Source organism: Pediculus humanus, genomic scaffold, assembly GCF_000006295.1.
Source record: "Pediculus humanus corporis 1103172107372 genomic scaffold, whole genome shotgun sequence".
Lineage (NCBI taxonomy): Eukaryota > Metazoa > Arthropoda > Insecta > Psocodea > Pediculidae > Pediculus > Pediculus humanus.
The window spans coordinates 237,589-261,703 of NW_002987000.1; the positions used below are offsets into that span (position 1 = coordinate 237,589).

The 24,115-nt window shown below is 27.8% G+C and overlaps 1 protein-coding gene across 1 annotated transcript; it reads left to right on the forward strand.

The window, feature by feature from the left end:
• Positions 1-270: 270 nt before the first annotated feature.
• On the forward strand, positions 271-23,236 carry Phum_PHUM018090 (uncharacterized protein; the record flags this gene model as incomplete). The annotated part of the gene is made up of 5 exons (XM_002422784.1): positions 271-540; positions 21,567-21,828; positions 22,422-22,742; positions 22,764-23,055; positions 23,143-23,236. The coding sequence occupies 5 exons, from the start codon at positions 271-273 to the stop codon at positions 23,234-23,236; spliced, it is 1,239 nt and encodes a 412-aa protein (XP_002422829.1).
• Positions 23,237-24,115: the final 879 nt, after the last annotated feature.

A 24,115-nucleotide genomic window follows, 5' to 3' on the forward strand; every position in this document is an offset into this window, starting at 1 on the left:
TATGAATGCATTAATTCATGGCTTTAATTTTGGACTCATTTTGCTTTAATATTTGCTACAAAAACTTCTACTTGCAAAATGAAATTTCCCCTTCTAAACTATATACTGTTAATTCTAGTTAAAATTTTCAAATATCATTGTAAGAGTGATTCAACTTGAGCAAAAGTATAAATGTATAGAATATGTATTTGTCATTGTATTTCTTAAAAAAAAAAAATTGTAAAAAAATTTAATTCTATTTTTTTTTTACAAGTTATTTACTGTTTCAGGATGTTAATAATAGTATCTATAATAAATGTAGCATCAGGATGTGGACCAGGGAGAGGTGCTGGTCGACGAAGAGGAGTACATAAGCTAACTCCATTAGTTTTTAAGCAACATGTTCCAAATGTATCGGAAAATACTTTAGGAGCAAGTGGATTAACCGAAGGTCCCATAACGAGAGACGATCCTCGTTTTGGAGATTTAATACCAAATTATAATTCAGATATTATATTTAAAGACGAAGAAGGAACAGGAGCCGATCGCTTTATGACACAAGTAAGTGGATGATTTTTTTAAAATCATTAAAGTATTAACAATTTTCCGGTTAAAAAAAAAAAAAAAAAATTGTGCAACTTTATCAAAAGCAAAAGAATTTCAAAAAAAATTTTCAAATAACAAATTGGATTTTCTTAATAATGATCAAAGTCAAAAACAAAATGATGTTTTTAATACTTGACAATTGCCACTTTATTACTACAAATGTCTAAAAAAAAAAAACACTAAAACGTTTTCAAAACTAAAAAAAACGCGGTTTGTGTCGACCTGTACACGACGGTAAACCTAAATTTATTATAGTTCTTTTCAATTTTTATTTATTTAAATATCATTCATTCATTATTTCTAGCCCTAATTGAAATAGTTCAGTACCTAATACCCCCATTATACATATTATTAAATAAAAAAACAACTAAGGGTTAATAATAATTGATAAATGGGTTTATTTAAATCATGCTAAGTGTGTTGCAAAATACTTAAACTAACAATAGTTAAACAACAAAGACTTTGATAGGAAGACATATTGGTTTTTATAACTTTTCACGAATAAGTAATTTGACATAAATCCGACAATATTTTATTAATTGCAAAATTTAATAACATTGGAAAAATTCACATGAAATAACTAGTTATTCAGAAATAATAATAATAATAATATCCAATTAAATTCATTTAGAAAAAATAATAATAAAAAAAAAAAAAGAAAAAAGTTTTTATCACATTTTAATAATGATAATGATAATAAACAATTATTTATGTTATTTATTATTTCAACGAATTTTACAACCAATTATTTTTGAATTACCCATGAAAAAGGTATTAAATAAGAAGAAAAAAAAAAAAAATAATTTTTTTTTTTTTTAAAACGCTTAACGCCTAAAAGTTAATAAATTATCAATTTTTTCCCATAAAAAAAAAAAAAAAACTTATTATTATATTATTATTATTATTATTATTATTATAGAATAATTCACGATTGAATTTTCATTTTTTTTATTTGATTTACTTGTTCGTAATGACGTATTATAAATTTTTCAATAATTTTTATTTAAATGATTTGAAACTAAAAAAAAAAGTAAAAAAAAACATGGTTTGGGTTTTTTTCGTATCCACACACACGTGGGGGGAAGGGGGGAGGTGGAAATAAACAAGTACGTACCTTCTTTATTATTAACTTATTAATAGGCACGGCTTTTGTTTTCTATTTTACTATTATATATATATATTTAATTAATTATCTAATAACTATTTTTTACGATTGATTTTGAAGTGATCACTTTGTAGTTAATAATAAACTACTACTTCACTTAATAAATGTTTAAAGATAAAAGTAATAATTGTAGCAAATTAAATCCGTTATAAAAGTTTTTATATTCGTGTTAATGGTCATTCGCGTACATTAAACATGAAATTAATTATTAAATCTTATTTTTGTCGAAACGGTTAAATTTTAAATCTCTCTCTCTCTCTCTCACACACACATTGTCAGTCACGAATTAATTTATTATAACAATTATCTCCATATTTTACAATGTGTACAATGGGGGGGGGGGATAATGATAACTACAACAGCAATTTTAATGACAATTCATTGAATGACCGGGGTAATATTACAAAGTAACACAACACATACCTGATAGGTACCTACTGTCGTTTTTTACCATTATTAGAATTAAAAATTTATAAGAATTTTTTTTTAAAGAGTTAAAACAGGTCTTTTGCATCATCGGGAAAACTTTGTTACAAAAAAAAAAAAAAAAAACTTGTATTTTTTTAAAGTCTTTTTTAACTGCTTTTCGAAAGGTTTTTATTTCGATTTAAATTACTACTAGGGTTACTACTACTACTACTACTACTACTACTACTAAACACATTCGAGAATAAATTATTGTTTATAAGGTATTAGAAAGAGTGAGTGAGAGAGAGAGAGAGAGAAAAAAAAAATTAATTTAATGTTTTTTTTTTTTTTTTTTATTTAATATTTATTATTGAAATCGTATTGAATCGTATATATGTGATTTTTTCGTTTCTCTCTCTCTCTCTCTCTCTCTTATTTGTTAGAGTAAATGATTTCTCGTTAGAAACCGAAATAATAATAATAATAATAATAATTTTTTTAAATATAAAATTATTTAAATTTAAAAATGTCGTCGTGTAAAGGGTTTTTAAAATAGAAAGATTAAATTTAAAAAAAAAAAAAAATCGTTAGCGTATAATTTGTACGTCATTTTTATGCGTAATTGGGTTTATATTAGCCACCACCACCACGTGTGTATTGTGCGTGCGTGTGCGTGTGTGCGCGCGTGTGTGTGTGTAGTGCGACACGTTTTGTATTGTCAGATTTACAATCGATGGTTGTTTTTTTTTTTTTTTTTTCATGTAATCAGTCATATCATCATAAATGTAATTTGTTTACAATCATTTATCAACACAAAACATTTCATCGGTTCTTTAGGGTTCCCCCTCCCAAAACAAAACAAATATTCGTTGAATTAATATTATTATTATTATTATTATTATTTTTTGTTTTTTGTCGTCGTGTTTACGATGCAAGTTGTGAATTATATATAAAAATCGTGTCACATACCAAAATCAGGTTTGAAAAAAAAAATGTGACATTTATTATTGTGTGGCTGGCCTCTTCTCTTACGTTTAAAAGTCAAAACAACCGTAGTTTTCCTCAAATGTTTAAGTTTGTTTCACGAGCACACGCATACCCTTACGATATATGTTTGATGTAATTTTGTTTGTTCGAGTAAGAGTAAATTTTTTGACGTCATCTTTATTATTATTATTATTACCGCGAGTTTTTCTTTCTGTCGTTGGAAAATTAAAAAAAAATTTGTTTTTCGATTTTTTTTTTATATAAAATAATTTGGTTGTTATATCGAACGTCGTACAAACGATCATAAGAACTTTTTTTTTTTTTTTTAGGTAGATTATTAAATATTAAATTCCTCCATTTTGGTTATTTTTTTTTTTTCGAACTTGGTTTTGTTTTTTTTTTTTCAAGGGGATTACAAAAAAAAAAAAAAAAAAAAAAACTATTAGTTAGCGTTGTTGTTGTTGTTGTTGTAACAACAACATTGAATAAAAATATTTCATACGTTTTTTTTTTTTTTTTTTGTGTGTTCCATTTTGTTTTGTTTTTATATACCTGAAAAATAGGTTTTATTTTATTGTTGACAACACACACACACACACTCTGGAAAGAAAGGAAATAAAAAAAGGAAAAAATTGTTTTTATCATAACACCTAGTAATTTGGTTAGTTTCTTTTATTTTTAATAACTTTGCCGACATTTTTTTTTTTCTTTTTCTAAGAAATTATTTTTTTTTTTTTATAAAATTAAAAATACTCACGGACCAATAAAATTACTCGAAAAATTCGTGTTGTCCTTTTTTTTTATGTTCTCTCTCTCTCTCTCTCTCTCTCTCTCTCTCTCTCTCTCTCTCTCTCTCTCTCTCTCTCTCTCTCTCTCTCTCTCTCCCTCCAGAATTTCAATTAGATTATTGTCAATTTTTTATTAATTAGAATTTCGTGGGAAATTTTTTTTTTTTTTTTTGGTCATGGATAAAAGATTTATAATTATTTTATTGATTGAAATAATTTAAAATATTTTCATCAGTAGAGTCAAACAAAATGGCTGGAGAAAATTTTATTTTTCATTTAATTATTATATTATTTAAAATAATAAAAAAAATTTCGTTGCATTTCGTGCCTGTGATTTTTTTTTTTTTTTTGTTAATGTAATTTGGGGCCATTGGCATAAGTTAGGCCAAGAGCGTGATGCTATTAATCACCGTGGCACTTGGAGGGGAAGAATCCAAGATGCAAGGTAAAAAAAGAAAAAGAGCCCAATGTAGCCTCCAGCACATAATTAAGCAGCCATTTTGTTTTTTCTCATTGCTCTCGCTCCTCAATGTGAGTGTGTTGCGTTCATTCAAGACCTAGTTTAATATCACGTTTTTTTTTTTTTCGTTATTTTATTATCATTATCAAAAAAAAAAAAAAAAATTTTTTTTTAAATGTCTTCCGCGCTAGACTTTTACCTTTCTCACCTTTTTTTTTTTTTCTGTTTTTATTCGTCCGACGAAATTCGTTATTTTCGACATTTTTTTAAATAGAAAAGATGAATTACTCACATGGGAAAAATTTTATTGTTGTTGAATTTCACGATGAGAGTAATTTTTTTTATAATTTATCGATTTCGTATTGATTATTATTAAAATTGATTTTTTTCTTTTAATACGTATCGGATTTTTCTTAAATTTTTTTTATCAAGTTCTTTTCCATCGAAAAATTTTCATTATTATTATTATTATTTAAATCGTCGTTTTTTCTTTATATAGTTTAATAGATAGAAAATTTAAAAAAATATTTTAATCGGTTTTTTTCCTCTCAAAATAAATAAATCTCCATTAATAATTATTTAAATTTATTTATTTTTGTTTCTTATGTATTTAATAAAAAGTGAATAAATTTAATATTTTTTACCGGCCAATTAATTTTTTTTTAAAACATTTAAAAGGTTTAAAAACTTTAACCGCCATTTTATTTCGTTTCGTTTGTTTTTTTTTTTTTTAATACCAAAACCACAACGAATCAATAATCGATCGATCGATCGATCTATCGAATTCTTTAATTCGCGGAAATAAATTTAAAAAAAGAAAATAAATAAATTTATTACTTCCTTTTCAAAATGGCGGGGGGTGGTGATAGTGTTAGAAATCAATAAAATATATACATTAAGAGAAATTTGGGGATACCATTAATAAAAAACCGTGAGATGACAAACATCCGCCCTTTATTTTATTTAAACAAAATAAAGGTACATTAAAATTTTGTCAACAAAAAGGTTTTTAAACAAAAAAAAGTTTTATTGCACCTTAAAGGGAATCGAATTTTTTTTTTTTTCTTCACATTTTTGTGTAATATCAATATAAAAACAAAACAAACAAACAAACAAACAAATTTTTTTTTTATTTTTATTATTGGTTAAATTAACAAATAATAATAATAATAATGATAAAATTTTAAACGAAATATTTAACAAATTAAATTTGATAAGGATGGGAAAAAATTTTTTTTTAAACAATGCTCTCGTAGAGAAAAAAAAAAAAAACAATAGCGTTTGAAAAATAAATAAATAAATAAATAAATAGTGCCTATTATTTATAATAGTGTTTTCTATTCATTCTTTTTTTTCTTACCAGGCATGAATCAGGTATTGCTTTTTATTGATTTTTTTTTTTTTTTGTTGTTGTTGTTCGCAAAGGTGACAATGACGGCCCACGCGTTTTTTTTTTTTTTTTTTTAATGGACGGCGTCAGGAATCCTGTGAACCTTTGCGGTGTGTGCCAATGGATAGGAATTGTTTACATTCGCTATTGTGTTTTATTTGTGTTTTTCCTTTGTAAAATGAAAATAAAAAGGATTGCGTGGGAACGTAGTCCCAGTCGTTGACGGTTTTATAGTTTTCTCCATTTATTTTCCATTTATTGGTCAATAAAATAATGATGATTGACTTGTGAAAAAAAAAAAAAAAAAAAAAAAAAAATTTATTCCGATGCCGAATATCAATTTGCCCCCGGGACGTAAATTGATTATATCTATTTACCAATATTATTATTATTATTATTATTGTCGTCGTCGTCGTCTTCGTTTGTTGTTGTTGTTGTTGGAGGTTGTTTACAAAGGTGTTTTTTTTTTTTTGGATTCGACGAATCGGAAATGAATTAAAACTAAAAATTTTTACATTTAAATAAATTAAAGTTACGTAATATGTCGTCGATGAATCGTATTTATTTATTAATTTAATTATCGCTTAATAAATAATAATAATAATAATAATTTTTTATCATTTAAATAACCAACTTGTCGAAGTATTATTCAAAAAAAGAAATGTGAATAAAAATAATAGGACGTTGCGCAAAAAAATGTATAGTTTTTAAAGCAAATATACCTGTTCGACAGGTTTTTTTTTGTCGAATCAGAGGCAATCAATGTTTGACGAAATTGTCGCAAGAATATAAATTTTTTTTTTTTATTATTTTTAATTAAAAAAATCCAAAATCATTCGCGCGATATAAAATTCTTTTTTTTTTTTTTTTTTATTATTTTTATCGATGGTTCACGCACACTCACACGCACGATAAAATTTTCCTTTTTTTTTTTTTTTATTTTCTCGTTGTTATTATTATTCATCGGTAAATAAATTTTATGTAAACTAGGTGAAACGAAACTTAGTGAGTAGCTAAATGAGAGAGAGAGAGAGAGAGAGAAAACCAATAAAAGTTTGTGTTTTGATATTGCTTTACAATTCAGATAACATGGTTTTAAGTTCCCACGCGTCCGAGGTGGTCCTCCTGCGGCATACTGACACTTACATTTTACAATGTTTAGTTAAAACTAACCATAAATCTGATGAGTACTTTTTAATAATAAATATACCTATTGAATATTTTTCGTTGTAACGTTTTTTTTTTTTTTTTACGATTAATTATTGTTAAAAAAAAAAAAAATAAATAATTCGTGAATTTAAAAAATTACAACCCTATATATAGAATCAATAAAAATTTTATTTTTATTTTATTTTTTTATGTTTTTTTGCTACCCCAAATAATATGATGCTCAGTAAAAAAAAAAAAAAAAATTAATGATGGCGCGGACATAAAATTTACGGGAGGGAGGGAGAAGGGGGGAAATTTTTTGTCGTAAATGATGAATATCCGGTTTGTTATGATAACATCTATCAGTGTTGGAAAAAAAAAAAAAAAAAAATTTATTTTCTTTGGGAAGGTACTTGGATGAAAAATAAACTTTAGGTTGAAATCAATGGAAAATCACGAAAAAAAAAAAAAAAATTTTCCAGGGATTTTCCCTTCCCCCTTCACGTCGATGGGAAAAGTTTTCAATTAAAAATTATTTTAAATTATAATTAAAAATTAGGGATTTATTTTTAGTTTGTCAAAAAAAAAAAAAAATTACAACGAAATTTATATTATATATTTATCGTTCGGTTTTAAACTTTGCAAAACGTCTTCTGCTTTTTTTTTTTTTTTTGTTTCCCCCGCCAATTAAAACGTCTTAAAAGTCATCATCATTTCATTAAATTTTCAAAAAAAAAAAAAAAAAAAAAATTACATATAATTCAAAACAAAAGTTAAAGTATGTCAGTCAAAAATATATCAACCGTTTAATTCGAACGAACGTGTGTGTGGATATCTATATTAAAATATTATATTACGAGCCTGAGATAAATCTTTAGGAAAAGTATATATCGTGGGTATTAAAGCGTTTTATATATATATATATATTTTTTTTTCATTTATGCGATTTAATGTAATTATAATTCCAAAAGATTGTTATAATATATTTAAAAAAATAAAACGTCTTGATGAAAAGTTTTGGAGAAATGAGAGAGAAAGAGAGATAGAGAGAGAGTCCATATTTAATAATAATTATCCGGTTTGTTATTCAATAACCGTGAAATTTTCAGTGAAAGTCTTCATATAAAATCGGATTTTAAAATTTTAAAACGATAGATCGATCGATCGATCGATCGATAATCGATAGATTTTTATTTCTCCAATAAAGATTTTTTTTTTTTCGCTAATGTATCTCACAAAAAAAAAGAAATATTTTATCCCCTTAAAATAAGTGTACAAAAAGAAAAAAAGCCGGCGGTAATTAAAGGTTTTATATATTTTTTAAATGGGGAGGGGTGGGGAGGGATTTCCGCTTTATCAAAAAGTTTTAAATATCACTCGGAAAATGAATAATAAATAATAATAATAATAATAATAAAACAAATCGTCCGGTAACTTTTTTTTTTTTTTTTTTTTTAAAAAAAGGAAAATTGTCACATTATTTATAAAAAATGGCGTAAATTGAGGTCGTTTAAATTGTTGTTATAAAAATGTAATTAATGTGCTGCTGGGGGGTTAGATATGAAGAGAGACCGAGGTTCAACACAAATAAAAAAAAAAAAAAATGACGTTAAATATTATTATTCATATACCCCGATCAAAATCTAGAAAATTATTAAAAAAAAAAATTTATGTCGGTTGTAAATAATGATAATTTAAAAAAACGTAAACGTTTTTCTTTTTTCTTTTTTTTTACCACAGCGCAATTAAATATTTTATACAAATTCATTCAATATGGTAGCAATATTTTATTTTTATTTTAATATTATTATTATCGACTCGAATTTTCTCGTTAAAAACAAAAAAAAAAAAAAAAAATTTTGGCATTTTCAAGGCATAAAAAAATTTTTCCCTTTTCTGACGTCATAATTTTTGATTGACCCTTGCAAAAAGTAAAAAAAAAGTGGTCCAGTCAGCGGTTAAAAATAAAATTTTGTTAATTATAAATTATGGATAAAATAATAATAATAATAATAATAAAACAACCTGTAATTTTTTATATTTCAAAATAACGTATTTCCAGTATTTTTTTTTTTGGAATTCACTTTAAGCGATTGCACATAATTTTTTTTTTTTAAATTATTGGGAAAATCCAAATCGATGCACTTTTTTTTTTTAATACGTTATTTAAGAAAATGAGAGAGAGAGAGAAAGAAGAGAAAAAGGAAATTTACGAGTTGGCAACATAATAAAAATGTCAATAACACAACCATTTTTGATGAAAATTTCAATTTAAAAAAAAAAAAAAAAATTATTTTTAATTATTATTAACAACTCGGAAAATTCATATTCGGTTGTTGCAAAAAAAAAAACACGTTTGATTGTTTTCCGTACGTGATGAAGCATATTTTTCTTTTTTACATAAAATTTGTTTATAAACGATGGAAATAATAATAATAAAAACTATTGTCGAGTTGAAGGAAAAAATGAGATTTCGGTTATGTTATGTTACACCCACACACGTGTTATCGAGTTTTCTTTTGTCCAAATCGACTAATCGATTACAAAACAAACAAACAAACAAGCAAACAAATTAACAAAAAAAAAAATCCCTGATGGAGACTCTAATCATGCGACACGAACCTCCCCAAAAAAAAACAAAAGAAAATGGGAAAAAAATTAACGATTCGTAAATAATTTATTTTAAATGTTTTTTTTTTCGCACCACGTTAACACTTATTTATTTAATTATTTATTAATTTATTAACTGAAATTAATATTTTTTTTTCTATTTTTTTAACCGTGGAAAACTCAAAAAAAAAAATAAAAGAAAATTAAGAAAATCTTATTTTGCATGTTAAAAACAAAAAAAAAAAAAATTTGCTATTATATATATAAAGTTGCACAATTTTATTAAAACATTTTTATTTATTTATTTATTGATTTATGTTTTGGGAAATGTGACATTTTTTTTTTTTTAAAAATCGTTGTTGCACGCGTTTGTTGTTGTTGTGGTTGTTAGAGAGAGAGAGAATGAATCGAAGGCGAGATAATTCTTTAGCGTGATTTGAATAAGCTTAAATAAATATCGATAAAAGTGTCAATAAGCATATTTAAATTGTCAACTTCTGTATATCATAATAATAATAATAATGACAATAATAATAATAATAATAATAATAATAATAATAATAATAATAATAATAATAACAACAAATTAAACTGTCAAAGAAGTTTGTTGTAAAGGAAAAAGGAAAGGAAAAAAAAAAAAAAAAGAAACTGAATTGTATGTATGTGTTCTTTTCGGTTTTCTCCTGGCATACGAAAGAGAGAGAGAGAACTAACTCTTGTGAGAAAGAGAGAGAGAGAGAGAGAACTAACTCTTGTGGGAGAGACATTAACAATGTTTGATTCAGTTTCCTTACAAAGAGTTGACAAAGTTTTTTATTTATTTATGTATTTATTTATTTACTGTTGTCGCGTTTTACACGGTTAACATTTACATTTTATTTTCGTTTCACGATTTTTATTTACCTCGAATTTCAAGGGGGAAGGGAGAGGGGGAGGAGGAGGAGGGAGGGTCCTGTTAGAGAATCGATTTTGTTTCAAAAAATGAATTTCCATAAGTTGCAAGTCGTTTGTTGACGACAAATTATAATAAAATGGAAAATGTGACTCACTCACATAAATCGTCGTTCGTTAAAATTAATTTTTGTGAAAAATTTTACAAAACCGCTAAGAGAGTAGAAAAAAAAAAAAAAAGAAAAATGGCGTCATTGATGTGGAAAATTTTTTTTTTTTAAAAGCACGGCCCCGTTATTCAATGGTTTTTATTTTTTAAATTTCTTTTAAAAGGATTTGTTTTAAAATTTTCAAATTAAATTTTTTCTTTTTCTTTAAGTTGTCACGAACACAAAAAAAAAAAAAAAGAGAAGAAGAAAAATGATAATAATAATAATCGTTTGAAAGTTTTCCACGTGGTAGATTCCATTGATTTTGTTCAATTTATAATATTTAATCCTTTTTTGGGTTGCATTGTATTTTAATTTTAAGTAATTGGTTGTTATGATTAGGTTAAATTGTTACCGGACAACAATTATCCGTTTCCTTTTTGTAACAAACAGTTTTCGGATGTAAAAGAAAAAAAGAAAGAAAGAAAGAAAGAAGAGGGAAAAAAATTTTTTTTTGTTTTGTTTCCAATCACAAATTTAAAATTGATTTTTTAAAATTTTCTTTCTTGGTTCGTTGCCCTCATTGATCCCTCGTCATTTTTTTTTCTTCTTCTTCTTCTTCTTCTATTATTTTCAACATGTTCTTGCCTGTAAAAAAAATTTTACATTTGGAAAAATGTCGTCTAAATGAAATCTTATTTATCAGGTTATTTTTTTTTAATTTTAAAAAAAAAAAAATTGGTTTTTAACCAAAAATTTAAAAATTGTTGAAAGTACACGCACAGATTTATAAATAAAAAAAAAAAAAAAATTGTTGTTAATGAACGGTCAAGGTATGGGGTCAACCAAAAATAGACATTTTACAAACCTCGCCTTAACACAAATTTGTGTGTTAATAATGCCCTTTTGATAAATTTAAAAAAAAAAAAAAAAAAGATGGAGGAGGAGGAGGAGTGAGTATTAAATATAAAAATCGTTACGTTAATAAATTATTTTTATAATTCATTATTTAAAAAAGCCGAATTTCGTATCGATTTTTCATTACAAAAAAAAATAACGTTATCGATTTAATTTTTCAATAACATTCCATTGCTATTCCGGAACAAAGAATTTTCTTTTAACCTCCCACAATTTTCCCGGATTTCCGGTATTATCATCATCAATAATAAAATTTTTTTTAATATCATTCGGACGAATTTTTCTTTTAAATTTAATTCTATTTCAATTTTCTTTGTTTGTTTCATTTCGAATCGTTGATAAATTGAATATCAGTCTCGGAACAACAAACAAACAAACAAATAAAAAAAATATTTGTTTTCGTATTGTTGTTGTTGTTGTTTGTCTAACACGCCGCCATTTTACAGTCACAGAAAAATCACGCTTATATATATATAATAATTAAACAATAAAAATTTATTAAAAGTTATTCTCAAGTAATAGTTGTACGTAAATGTAATTTTTTTGTTTGTTTGTTTGTTTGTTTGTTTGTACTCGACACAATCAGTTATCGATAAAGTAGCGGGAAATTGTCTTGTTTACTTAACGCTAACATTTGTACACTCATTAATTATTTGTTTTTTAAACGAGAATTATTTTAACAAGTTGAAGAGAGAGAGAAAGAGGAGAGAGAGACAGAGGAGAGAGAGACAGAGGAGAGAGAGAGAGAGAGGAGAGAGAAACGCGCATCTTTTTCTTATTAATTTTAATATCACACGTATACACGCGTGGCTTTTGATTTTTTTTTCTTTTTTTTTTCGTCTAAAAACGCGATAAACAAGTTATTATTATTATTAATAAAAATTTGTAGGAAATTATACGAGTGTATGTGTTAGGTACGAACGTAGAAACAACCAAAAGAAAAAGTTGCAGGTTTATTAAAATAAAAAATCCGGCGTGAAATTTCGAACCTAGAAAAAATTTGAATGAATATTAAGCCAAGATCATCGGGTAAACGGAGGTTATTATTACAATAAAAGAAAATTGACGTGATATATATTTTTTTTGACGTTGATTTTAAACCCTCCCCTCTCCTCCTCACCCCTTTTTTTTTTTTAATAAGAAAAAGAAAAAGGATTTAAAAATGTTAATAATTTTAAATAGAAAGAGACAGAAAAAAAATTAATAATAATAATAATTTTTTTAAATAAAATCTGTTACCAATTGATATTTTCTATCAATATTTTGATGTTTAAAAAAAAAAAAAAATCGGTCGGTTTAAAAAAAAAATAAGGTATACGGTTACAAGGTACGACGACGAGTCAAACCTTAGTTTCATGCGTCATGTTTAATGTCGAAGACATGGCTGAATCAGTAATTGAACAAAAAAACATGTTTTCAGTTGTCTCTTTAAAACACATACAAACACAAACACACACACAGGTCTGTAATTTAACACCCAAAATCCGAACAACCGCGCTTTTTTTTTTTTTTTTTTGTTTGAGAATTTGTGAGCGTTAAATGCCCAAGAGCCATCGACAGTTTAGAAGCTGTTTTATTTTTTTTATCATCATCATCATCATCATCGTGTTATTTTTTATTATTATTATTATTATTATTATTATTATTCACCATTGCCGTGGCGGTAGTCACCGTCACCTCGTACCACGTTTTATTTTTAAAAAAAAAAAAATTCTTTTTATTTATTAAATGGGAATTTTTCCCAATCGTTTTAACAAAATTAAAACGCGACTAATCGAAATTTATCGGGGCGGGGGTAGGAGAGGAGGAGAGGGGGGGGAAGGAGGAGAAATGGCGGGAATTTTAAATTAATTAACAGACGCCAAATAAAATGGCCGTCGTTTCTCCTCGACTTTATTCGATTTGAAAAAAAATTTTTTTTTTTTTTTTTAATATTTTGCATCGGACATTATTAGAAAAAAAGGAAAACGTTTTAATGTAAATAAAATGGGGGCAGGAGAGGCGGGGGGGGGGGGGGGGAAATTTCACGGACGATCAAAATCAAAATTGTAAATTTATTATTTGATTTAAAAAAAAAAAAAAAAAAATTAAATTAAATAAGTCGGGAGACGAAGGTTTTAAAAGTCATTAAACAATAACTATACTACTTCACGCCCTAATCTTTTTTTCTACATTATCATTATTATTATTATCATTATCATTATTATTAATTAATTATTATTAAAATGAAAAAATATAATAAAATTAAAATTATGCGAGAGTTTTATTGGTGAACGAAAGAAAAATCCATTTAATTTAATTTTTTTCTTTTGACCTTAAACGGAGAGAAAAAATTTAATAACTTTTTATTACGCGGTAATAGAGTGTGTGCGTGTGAGAGAGAGAGAGAGAGAGAGAGATAGAAAGAATTTTAATAAAAAATAAATTTTCCAAGTGTTCAAAATGACTGACTGATTGATTGACTGACTGACTAACTGACTATATTTATCTGATAAATCTGACAGGGTTAAAGGAAAATGATAAAAAAGGAAACGTATTCGATAGATAGATAGAGAGAGAGAGAGAGAGGGAAACAACGTCAAAGGAAATTTTTTTAAACAATAAAATAATAATAATAATATTAATAATAATAAATAATAATTTTTTTTAATGTGACTCGATGTAATTTTTTTTTTTGGGTTTTGGAAACGTTCACCATTGAAACGAACCAATTTTTTTTTTTTTTTTTAATAAATGGGGAGGAGGGAGAAAAGAGAAAAATGATGCTGCGCGAGGAGATAACAAACGAACAAACGAGCAAACGACGACGACGACGACGACGACGAGATAAATCGAATAAAATAAATCTTTTTTTAGAAAAAAAAAAAAAAAAACGCCTGACCGTCTGGTACTTGGCTGGAGTCCTGGACCATTAATTCTTTGAAATAAATACCCATCCATGATTGGTCTAACCGTGATCAGACTCGTTTCTCGTTTCTGTCAGCTATCACGTGACTTTAGAGAAAAAACAATCCCTGCAATTTTTATATATATATAATTATTTTATTTTAATCTTCTCTTCATTTTTTTACCATTTTTTTTTTTTTTTTGAGAATCCATAACGACGACATTTCCAGTTTTTGGGAAATTTTACAACCCGCGTTTATGCATTTTTTCTCTCTCTCTCTTCCCCCCCCCAAAAAAAAAAAAACAGGTAGAAAAAATTAGGTAAAAGTCAATGGGATGTAACAAAAAAAAAAAAATCATTTTAGCAGCTTCCATCTTTCTCTCTCTCTCTCTCTCTCTGTCTTCCTCCTGTTTTTTTTTTTTTAGATGATAAAATCTTTAGAAAATGTCACCTATTAATGATAAAGGGAATCCGTAAACGATAATGGCGGTTTTTTTTTTTTCTTTCTAGAAACTTGTTCCTCGTGACAAAGGACATTTTTTTTTGATAAAGAGTGAAAATGTTTTTCGTTTGTTTCGTTCTGCACCACATTTTAAATGTTAAATGCCCCTTTAATTTTTTTTTTTTAAATAATGACTTTTAAATATTATTATTATTAATTTCTCTCTCTCTTCTCTCTCTCTCTCTTCTCTCTCTCTCTCTCTTCTCTCTCTCGGTGTAAACACGTAATAAATTACGTTTGAAAAATTTTATATTTTATTATTATTATTATTAATTATTAAATTTTTATATTATGCTTTATAATAGTTTGTTATTTATAATCGTTTTGCGAAATTATCGGTTTTACATTTTTTTTTTTTTGTAAACAAAAAAGGAAAATTATGCCTGCGTACCTGTCATGGTTTTTTTTTTTTTCCTCCAATTCTTGACCAACCTACAGGTTTTCTTTTGTTTATACGAAACAAACTCATTTAAAAAAAAATTTTTTTTTTATAAAGGTGTGATATAACCATAAAAATTAATATCGATTTGAATTATTCAAGTTTTTTTTCCCCCCCCATTTATCGGGAAGGGAGAGGGGAGGGAAACGTTTCATTTTCTTTTTTTGAATATTAATTTTAAATAATAATAATAATAATAATATAAAGTTTTATGTGTTTATGATGTGCTTAAAAAAAAAAGGAAAATGTCGGCCGTAAAACGGAGTGCGGTTAAATTTTTTTTTTTTTCTTTTCCCTAAACGAAATCAATAGGCTAACTTTATAATGACTTAACTACGTATAAAAAAAATAGTGATGATAATGATGATGATGATGATGATGATGATGATGATAATATTATTATTATTATTATTATTGAGTATCGAAACGCGTAAGTGTCACAAAAGCGTTCAAGCCAGTGACAATAAATTTTATTTTTCTAACAAAAATTTTTTTTCCACGTGAAATAATGATAATAAAACTATGGCTAAATGAAAGGGGGAAAAGGAGGGAGGGGAGGAGGGGAGGGAAATTTTTTTCGGAAAAACAAAAAGGAGGAAAAAATTTAAATCCCTATTTGTGTTGTCTCTTGATAATAAGAAAAATAAGTTTTGATGTGTTTCAAAGCCAATTTTTTTTTTTTTTTTTTTTTTGTGTTGTTATTCGAGTCAAGTGCATAACGCGGAAATATGAAAGTGGTATTCAGGTACGCGCACATACAAACGTAATAAAAAATTAATAGTAACGCAATTAAAAGAGTTAACGGCGTGAAATTATAACGAGAAAAAGATATAGAGAAAAAAAATTATTATTATTATTATTATTATTATTCTGACGCGAAAGGTGTGTGTGTGTAAGTCAGTCACGAAAATTACAATTGCGTGTGTGTGTGTATTATTGCGATAGTATTATTTAAAAACTGATAATAATAATAATAATAATAATAATAATTGTTCTAAGACGTTCGTTAACGACAAAATTGAGTTTTAAAAAAAAAAAAACGAACGGAACGTTCGGTAAACAAAAATAAAAATGTAAAAATTTATTTGTATGTATATTGAATATAGAAAGAGATGTTAATGCGCAAAACGAATGGATAACATATTCTCTCTCTCTCTCTCTCTCTTTTTTTTTTTTAGTAATGGGTAATACGTAACGTGGCGTATCATATGAATATGTCAACTAATTCATAAAATAATTTACAATAAAAGGGTTTTTTGTTTTTTTGTATTCTATTATGTTGTTGTGGTTGTTGTGATGATGATGATGATGATGATGATGAAAACTCATATGGAAATTTACTACTATGCTGCGACCATGTTTTTTTTTTTTTTTTTTTTTTTGCATTCTCAGGTTCATCGTGCTAAAGCGAGAGAAACCGTGGACAAAATTAATTTTTTTTTTCTCTCTCTCTCTCTTTCCCCCCTTTAATGGGAATAAAAAAAAAATGTTTTTCTCATAATTTATCCGCAAGTTAAAAAAAGAAAAAAAAAAGAATGAGAATTAGGCGAACGATTATGACCGTCATAAAAAGTTGCTTTAGGTATCGCCGAGGTGATCAAAGGAAGAAAAATTGGTTTTTACGATTACCGTTGCAATGGTTTTGCATTAGATGTATAAAAAAAATATATATTTAGGTTTTAAGGTTTTCTCTCTTTTTTCGGGAGGGAGGAGGGATGGGAGGAGGAAAAGGACCCCGAAAACTATGCCATTGGAAAGGAATTTTTTGCGTTTTGTTGTTGTTGTTGTTGTATTTGTAATGTTTGACTTATAATAAATTTTTTTAAGTGACAACACAACTTGTGGTTTTAGAAAATAAAGAGAGAGAGAGGGGGGGGGAGAGGGGGGAAAATTGTTTTCTATCATTCATAAAAACATTTACAAAGGCATTTTACTTTTGCAAAGAAATTTTGTGTTTTGAGTATATTTAATTCTTTTTCGGACAAAAAAAAAAAAACTTTTATTACAATGGTGGAATGCTTTTTTTTTTTTTTTCTTTCTTTCATTTTTCGTTCGTTTGTGTTCGGCGTGTGCATTTAAAATCGTTTCTTTCCTTTTTTCCTTTTTCGAACCTCAAGGGGTGAAATCGATCGATCACATGATGGATGGAATAAAAAAAAAAAAAAAGGAAAATAATGAATGAGTATTGAAATGATGAAAAATTAACGGTTAAGGAAAACACAACATGATGTGACGACATTGAATTTGTTTAGATGAAAATTTTTTTTTTTAAAGGTTTCTCTCCCCCCCCTCTCTCTCTGTCTCTTTTTCTATCATATTTAAAAAGTTAATAATAGTAATTTGTATTTTTTTTTCCTTTTTTTTTGTTCGTTTCGTTCGATTGACATAAATTTTTTTAAATATAAAATGGCGCTCGAGAGTAGTTGTAAATTGAACCTTTTCTCTCTCTCTCTCTCTTCCGATTATTTAATGTAAAACCGTTAACGGATTTAAAAACACGTCCCACGTAAAAAAAAAAAAAAAAAAAAACGTTCGGGATAGTCAATCATCGTGTAATTATCGTAGAAAAACCCAATTTTTTTTAAAAACTGTAATGAAAATTGTGGATAATGTGTGGGGAGGTATGAGGGGGGAGATAGGGAGGGGAGGAAAGAAAACGAAAAATTCCGCTAAAATTTGTTCTTGTTGTTGTTGCCGACGTTTTTTTCTTTTTTTTTTTTTCTTCTTCTTCATGGTTATTAAATTTCATATCTCCTGTGAATTGTTTTTTATTCGAGCATTTTCTTGGTTTCAATTACCCTCATCGTTTTTAAAAAAATCAAATTAAAGGAAGCGTTTTTATACGCATTCGATACGTCGCTTTCAATCGGATGTTTTTCTTTTTTTGAAGGTTTCCGTTCAAACATTCAGAAAAAACAAACAATGAAAATTTAAAACTTTGTAAAAAAAAAAAAAAACAAAAATTTTAACGGTTTTTCCGCCCCCCCTTCCCTCCCTCCTCAAAGTTTTCACGAATAATTTGTTTGTTATTTATTACTTTTTTTTTTTTATCGAACGTAATAATTTTGCAATATGGCGCACGAAAATTTATTTTTAAGGGGGGAAAAAATAAAAAATAAGATGAAAGTATTTCGTGTACAACCAAAACAACAACAACAATCAAATGGGCGTGACGACAAACGAATTTTCATAGATCGATTGGAAAAGAAATTTTAAAATTTATTTTTTTCTATTTCTTTTTCTTTCACACATTAGCCACATATGTTTCTCTCTCTCTCTCACACACACACTCAAATTTTTATAAGAAGTAAAAAAAAAATGGCGAATTTCAAGATGTTATAAACAAATAACAGTTGGTAATACTGTGAAAAATGCAAAAAAAAAAAAAAAAATTTTATATATAAGATTTTATCAGGTTTTTTTATTCAGGATGAAGGAGGTATATGGGGAGGGATTTGGGGGAGGGAACATCGGTTGTCGTAAATTGATTTTTAGACGATTGAGCGACAAAGTCAAACCGCGTTTTTTACATTCTTTCATATACGAGAGAGAAAGAGAGATATTAATTATTTACGAGGGAATAAATATAAAACTAAATTTTCACGGATGAACAAACACATATTCGCATGAAGCGAATTTTTTTTTTTTTTTTTTTTTTTTTTCCTCCCTATCGTCACATTATAATTTTTATTTTATTGTTTAAACGTACGTGGACGTAAACGTGGACGTAAACGTGGACGTAAACGTGGACGGGGACATTTTAAAATTAAAAAAAATTTTTTTTTTAAAACAACAACAACCGATTAGAAAACGCACAACAACGATCAACGCACAACTACTTATATTTTTATTGTTTTTTTTTTTTTTTTTTTTCAAATTACAAAAACTTTAAATAACTTTTATTATTATTATTATTATTAAAATTAAAATCGTGATCGAATTCAAATTATTATTCCCCTGTCTAAAAATTTTAAGGTGTTTTAATTGTCGGCATTTGATTCATTTAAACAAAAAAAAAAAAAAAAAAAATTTTTGACGTGTATCTAGAAACAAAAAGAAAAGAAAGAAAGAAAGAAAGAAAAATTGACCTTTCAAATCTAGATCTTTAGAAAGAATGGAGAAACGTTGTTGTTGTTGTTGTTTTTTTTTTTTTTTTCGAAGGGCGGAGCGAATCAAAGGAAAAGGTTGAATCCCATAGGTACGAGGTATACGGTGTTGTTGTTGTTGTTGTATATAAACAATTTACCCCAAACTACATAATACGCGGGTAGCATTTAACAATAATATTTTGACTTTTCAACCGAGAGTTAGGACTTTTTGATCCCCCAATAAATAACTTTTTAAAAACATCTATCTATTATTGTAATAATAAAAGATTTTGTCGTTGTTGCATTCTTTTCGAGAGAGAGAGAGAGAGAGAGAGGGGGGGGGGAGAGAGAAACCCCGAAGGGCACAAAAAAAAAAAAAATAACGTCACCCGCAACGTGTAAAGTGTTTTTTTTTTCTTTTAGTTTTTTTTTTTTTTGTATGAAAAAGGTTTTAAGGTTGACCATTTATCGTGTTTAGGTTCAAGGGTCAACAGAAACGACAACAGCACCAGCAGAGGCTCGAGAAAATTTCCCTCCAATTCTCCTCTTAAAAAATAATTTTCTTTAGGTTTTTCCACCAGGTGAAAATTTTTTTTTTTTCCCTAAACGTTTCCTTTGAGATTTAATATTAAAATATTAATCATAATAATAATAATGGTGCATCCCCTTTTGTATGACGTACCTAGGTTGCATATATATATCGAAATTAAAGATCACGTGAACACAAAAGTTTTTTTTTTAATATTAAACTAGTCAGAAATTATAAGTTTTTCCACACACACACAACAAACACAAACACAAACACATAGGGAATAGTTCAAGGTTTTTCAGGTACCTTTTCAAGGTTGTTTAAATAAATTTTAAGTTCATCACACAAGAAATCTATATTTTAAAAACCGTAAAAAAAAAAAAAAAAAAAAAAAAAATTTTTTTTAAAGAGAGAAAATATCATCATCATCATCATCATCATCACCATCGTCGTCGTATTACTTTTTTTTTTATTTTTTTTTAGGGGGGGGGGAAATTTTTCCGGTTAACGGTGAGGGGATGGGGGAATAAAAAAATTTTTTAAAACGTGTGAAAAAAAAAAATTCAAATTCTTTCAAGTCTTATTATTATTTTTTTTTTTTTTTAATAAAAGATTGCATATTACAATGGCGATTTTTTTTTTTTTTTTTAAAAGGTTGGCAAATCCGTTCGAAGAGTAGAAAGAAAGAAAGAAAGAAAGAAAAAAAAAAAACGTTTGCCAATTATTTGAATGAGTGAATTTTTGATTTTAAAATTTACACGGATGATTTGTCTTATATGGTTATTATTATTATTATTATTATTATTATTATTATTATTATTATTATTATTATTATTATTATTATTATCATTATTATTATTATTATTACTCGAGATAATTGTCTTACACACGATTTTGACAGACGGTTATACCTGTTATACATTGTCCGCTCTCGCTTAAAAAAAGTTTTCTTTTGATATCGCCCCCCCTCGTCGTTTGTTTGTTCGTTTGTGTGTTTGTTGTGTGTGTGTGTTTGTGTGAGAGAGTGCCGAGAAAGGAAGAACAACAAGAACAAGAAGGAAAAGAAAAAAAAAAAAATTAAAAATAACTTTTTTGTAAAAAAAAAAAAAATTATCCGATTCAAAGTTAAAACTTGTAAAAATATTCTTGTGCCCCATTGTTGATATTGAATTTGTACTAAAAACTCTCTAAGGGTGGCCCGTTTTTTTTTTTTATCTGACAGAATTCCACGTCTTTAGTGTTTGTGTTTGACTAAAATAAGTGCTTTGAACGTGTAATAATAATAATAATAATATTGAAATAAAAGAACATAAATGTACCGACGATTCCAGCCAGGGGGGTTCCGCTTTTCCCTTGTCGATGTGACCCAAAAAAAAAAAAAAACCATTTATTTATTTATTTATTTATTTATTTATTTATTTTCTTTAAAAGTTTGTCTTATTTGTGCGTCCATTGAAAGATGTTTGTGGTTACCCATGACGCCGCTTTTTACTTCTGTTGTTCTCCGCTTCCTGCATCTCTTAAAAAATTTTTTTTTTTTTTTGAATGAAGTGAAAATGTTTTTCTCATCATCATCATTATTATTATTTATTAACTTGAATTTTTCTTGTGTGTTTTGCAGAGGTGTAAAGAAAAATTAAATACTTTGGCCATATCTGTAATGAATCAATGGCCTGGTGTGAAACTTCGAGTGACCGAAGGATGGGACGAAGAAGGACATCACGCCGCCGACAGTTTACACTACGAAGGAAGAGCCGTTGACGTGACGACATCCGATCGCGATCGTAGCAAATATGGAATGTTGGCAAAACTTGCCGTTGAAGCCGGTTTCGATTGGGTCTATTACGAATCGAGAGCTCACATTCATTGCTCCGTTAAATCAGGTAAATGCCAAAAACTAGCCCTTATGGAAAATCGTGCGGAAAATTCAAATAACCCCCCCCTTTTCCTCCCTCCCAAAAAAAATAAGAAAACCTATCAACGAATGCCTGAAAAAATCCATTTTCCCCCCTTTCGGTAAAAAGAAATTTCTATCGCGTTATTAAAAAAAAAAAAGAGAGAGAGAGAGAGAGAGAGAGAGAAACTTAGCATGGCATGGCAGACACTGGATTATTGTATTTACCCTACCGATAATCACTCGAGAAAAAAAAAATAAAAAAAAATAAAATAAAATAAAACGAAACGTGTGAAGGTAAGAAGAACCTGGAATGCTGTCAAAAAGATAGTGTATCAGGTATCAGGTTCCACAATAAGATACACGATCTATTAACAGAAATATTCCTGTAATGACCTTTTATTAGTCGCTTTATTTTTTTATTTTTTCTACCATTTTTTTTTTTTGTTTGTACGTCATCCGCGTCCTCTTCGAACCGTACCTTAATCGGATAATTTTGTGCTACGCGCACGCACAAACAAAACAAACTATTCTTCTATTTTGTCTCAAAAAAATTAATCATCAATGTTGTGTTTGTTACAGAATCATCTCAAGCGGTTAAAACGGGAGGTTGTTTTCCGGGTGGTGCCAAGGTACGAACGAAAACGGGTGTGAAAAAATCATTGTCATCATTGGAAATCGGAGATGAAATCCAAGTCGTGGATTCGGAAACTGGTGATTTAAAATTTAGTGAAGTTCTTTTGTTTCTCGATAAAAAACCGGAAAACGTTAAACATTATTTAAATATCGAAACGAAATCGGGTAAAAAACTTCAGGTGACTCCGTCACATTTAATAGTCGCCATTAAAAACGCGGGTTATCAACATGATAATAATAATTTGATAACGGAAAGGACGGGAAAAAGTTCGGGAAAAAGTTTTAAAGATTTCGAAACATTTTTCGCATCGGAAATAGAAATCGGTGACGCATTACTAACCGTCGGTCGCGACGGTGATGAAAAACTAACGGACGAAGTCGTGAACGTGACAAACGTTCGACACGAAGGCGTGTACGCTCCCCTAACGGTCGAAGGAACCATTGTGGTCAACGATGTTGTCACTTCATGTTACGCCGTCATAAAAAGTCATAATTTAGCACATTTAGTCTACGGTCCTTTAAGGTTATACCATAATTTTCAACTGAGCTTTAAAAGGCTGTGGGAAAACACGCTCAAGCCGTTCGCAATCATTAATAAATCCGATTCTAATAATAATAATAATAATAGTAATTATAAAGGAGATAATAATGATAATAATAATAGTAGGAAAACGATAAAAGGAGGGATTCATTGGTACGCGAACGTTTTGTTCACCGTTGCCGAATATGTTTTACCATCTTCAATGATGTATGGTTCGTGAGAACGTTCCGAACGTTCCAGATTTTTTTCCTTTTTTTAAATGGAGAATCGATCGATGGCGTTCGACTGACAAAGGATAGAAGAAGATGGGAGGACAAAAAAAAGGTTTTCGTGCGAAGAAGAAGAAGAAGGAAGAAGAAAAAAAGTGAGAGAGAGGAAAACAAAATCACAGATAAAATCATCATCATCATCACCATCTTGGCGGCGGCGGCGGCGGCGGTGCAAGGTTGGTGTCTTTCTCTCTCTCTCTTTCATCTCATTTCATCTCATTTCATCTCACCTGTGGCTTCTCATCTCGCCTTTTCCAGAAAGAATTTTTAAAGTCACGATTTTTTCGTTTTTTTTTTTGTTTATTACGTTAATCCAAAAACCGAATGGGTAAAAATTCGGAAATTATTATCATTATTATTATTATTATTATTATTTCATAAATTGCTATCGAAAATCGAGAGAAGAATAATACCTGTGTGAGAGTTTTTAAGGCAAATTAAAAAAAACGAAAGGAAATGAGAGAGAGAGAGAGAGGGAAAGAGAAAAAGCTGTCTTTAAATCAAAGAAAGAAAGAGAGAGAAAGAGTGATTTTACTTGAAAATACAATCTATCTATCTCTCTTTCTCTCACTGCTACTCGTCTCTCTGAATGCCCCGCCTCACCGCCGCCACTGCCACCGCCTCATCGAATTGGGTAGGATAATCATTTTGAAATTGGTACACCTGATTTGCAGCATTTTTATTATTATTATTATTATTATTATTATTGTATATAAAAAAAACTCGGTCCTCGCACGGTCGCTCACGCCTACCAATCGCTTTTTTTTTTTTTTTATAAATGTCGGACCGAACGTTTAAAAAAAAACCCGACTGGAAAAATTTGTCGCGCA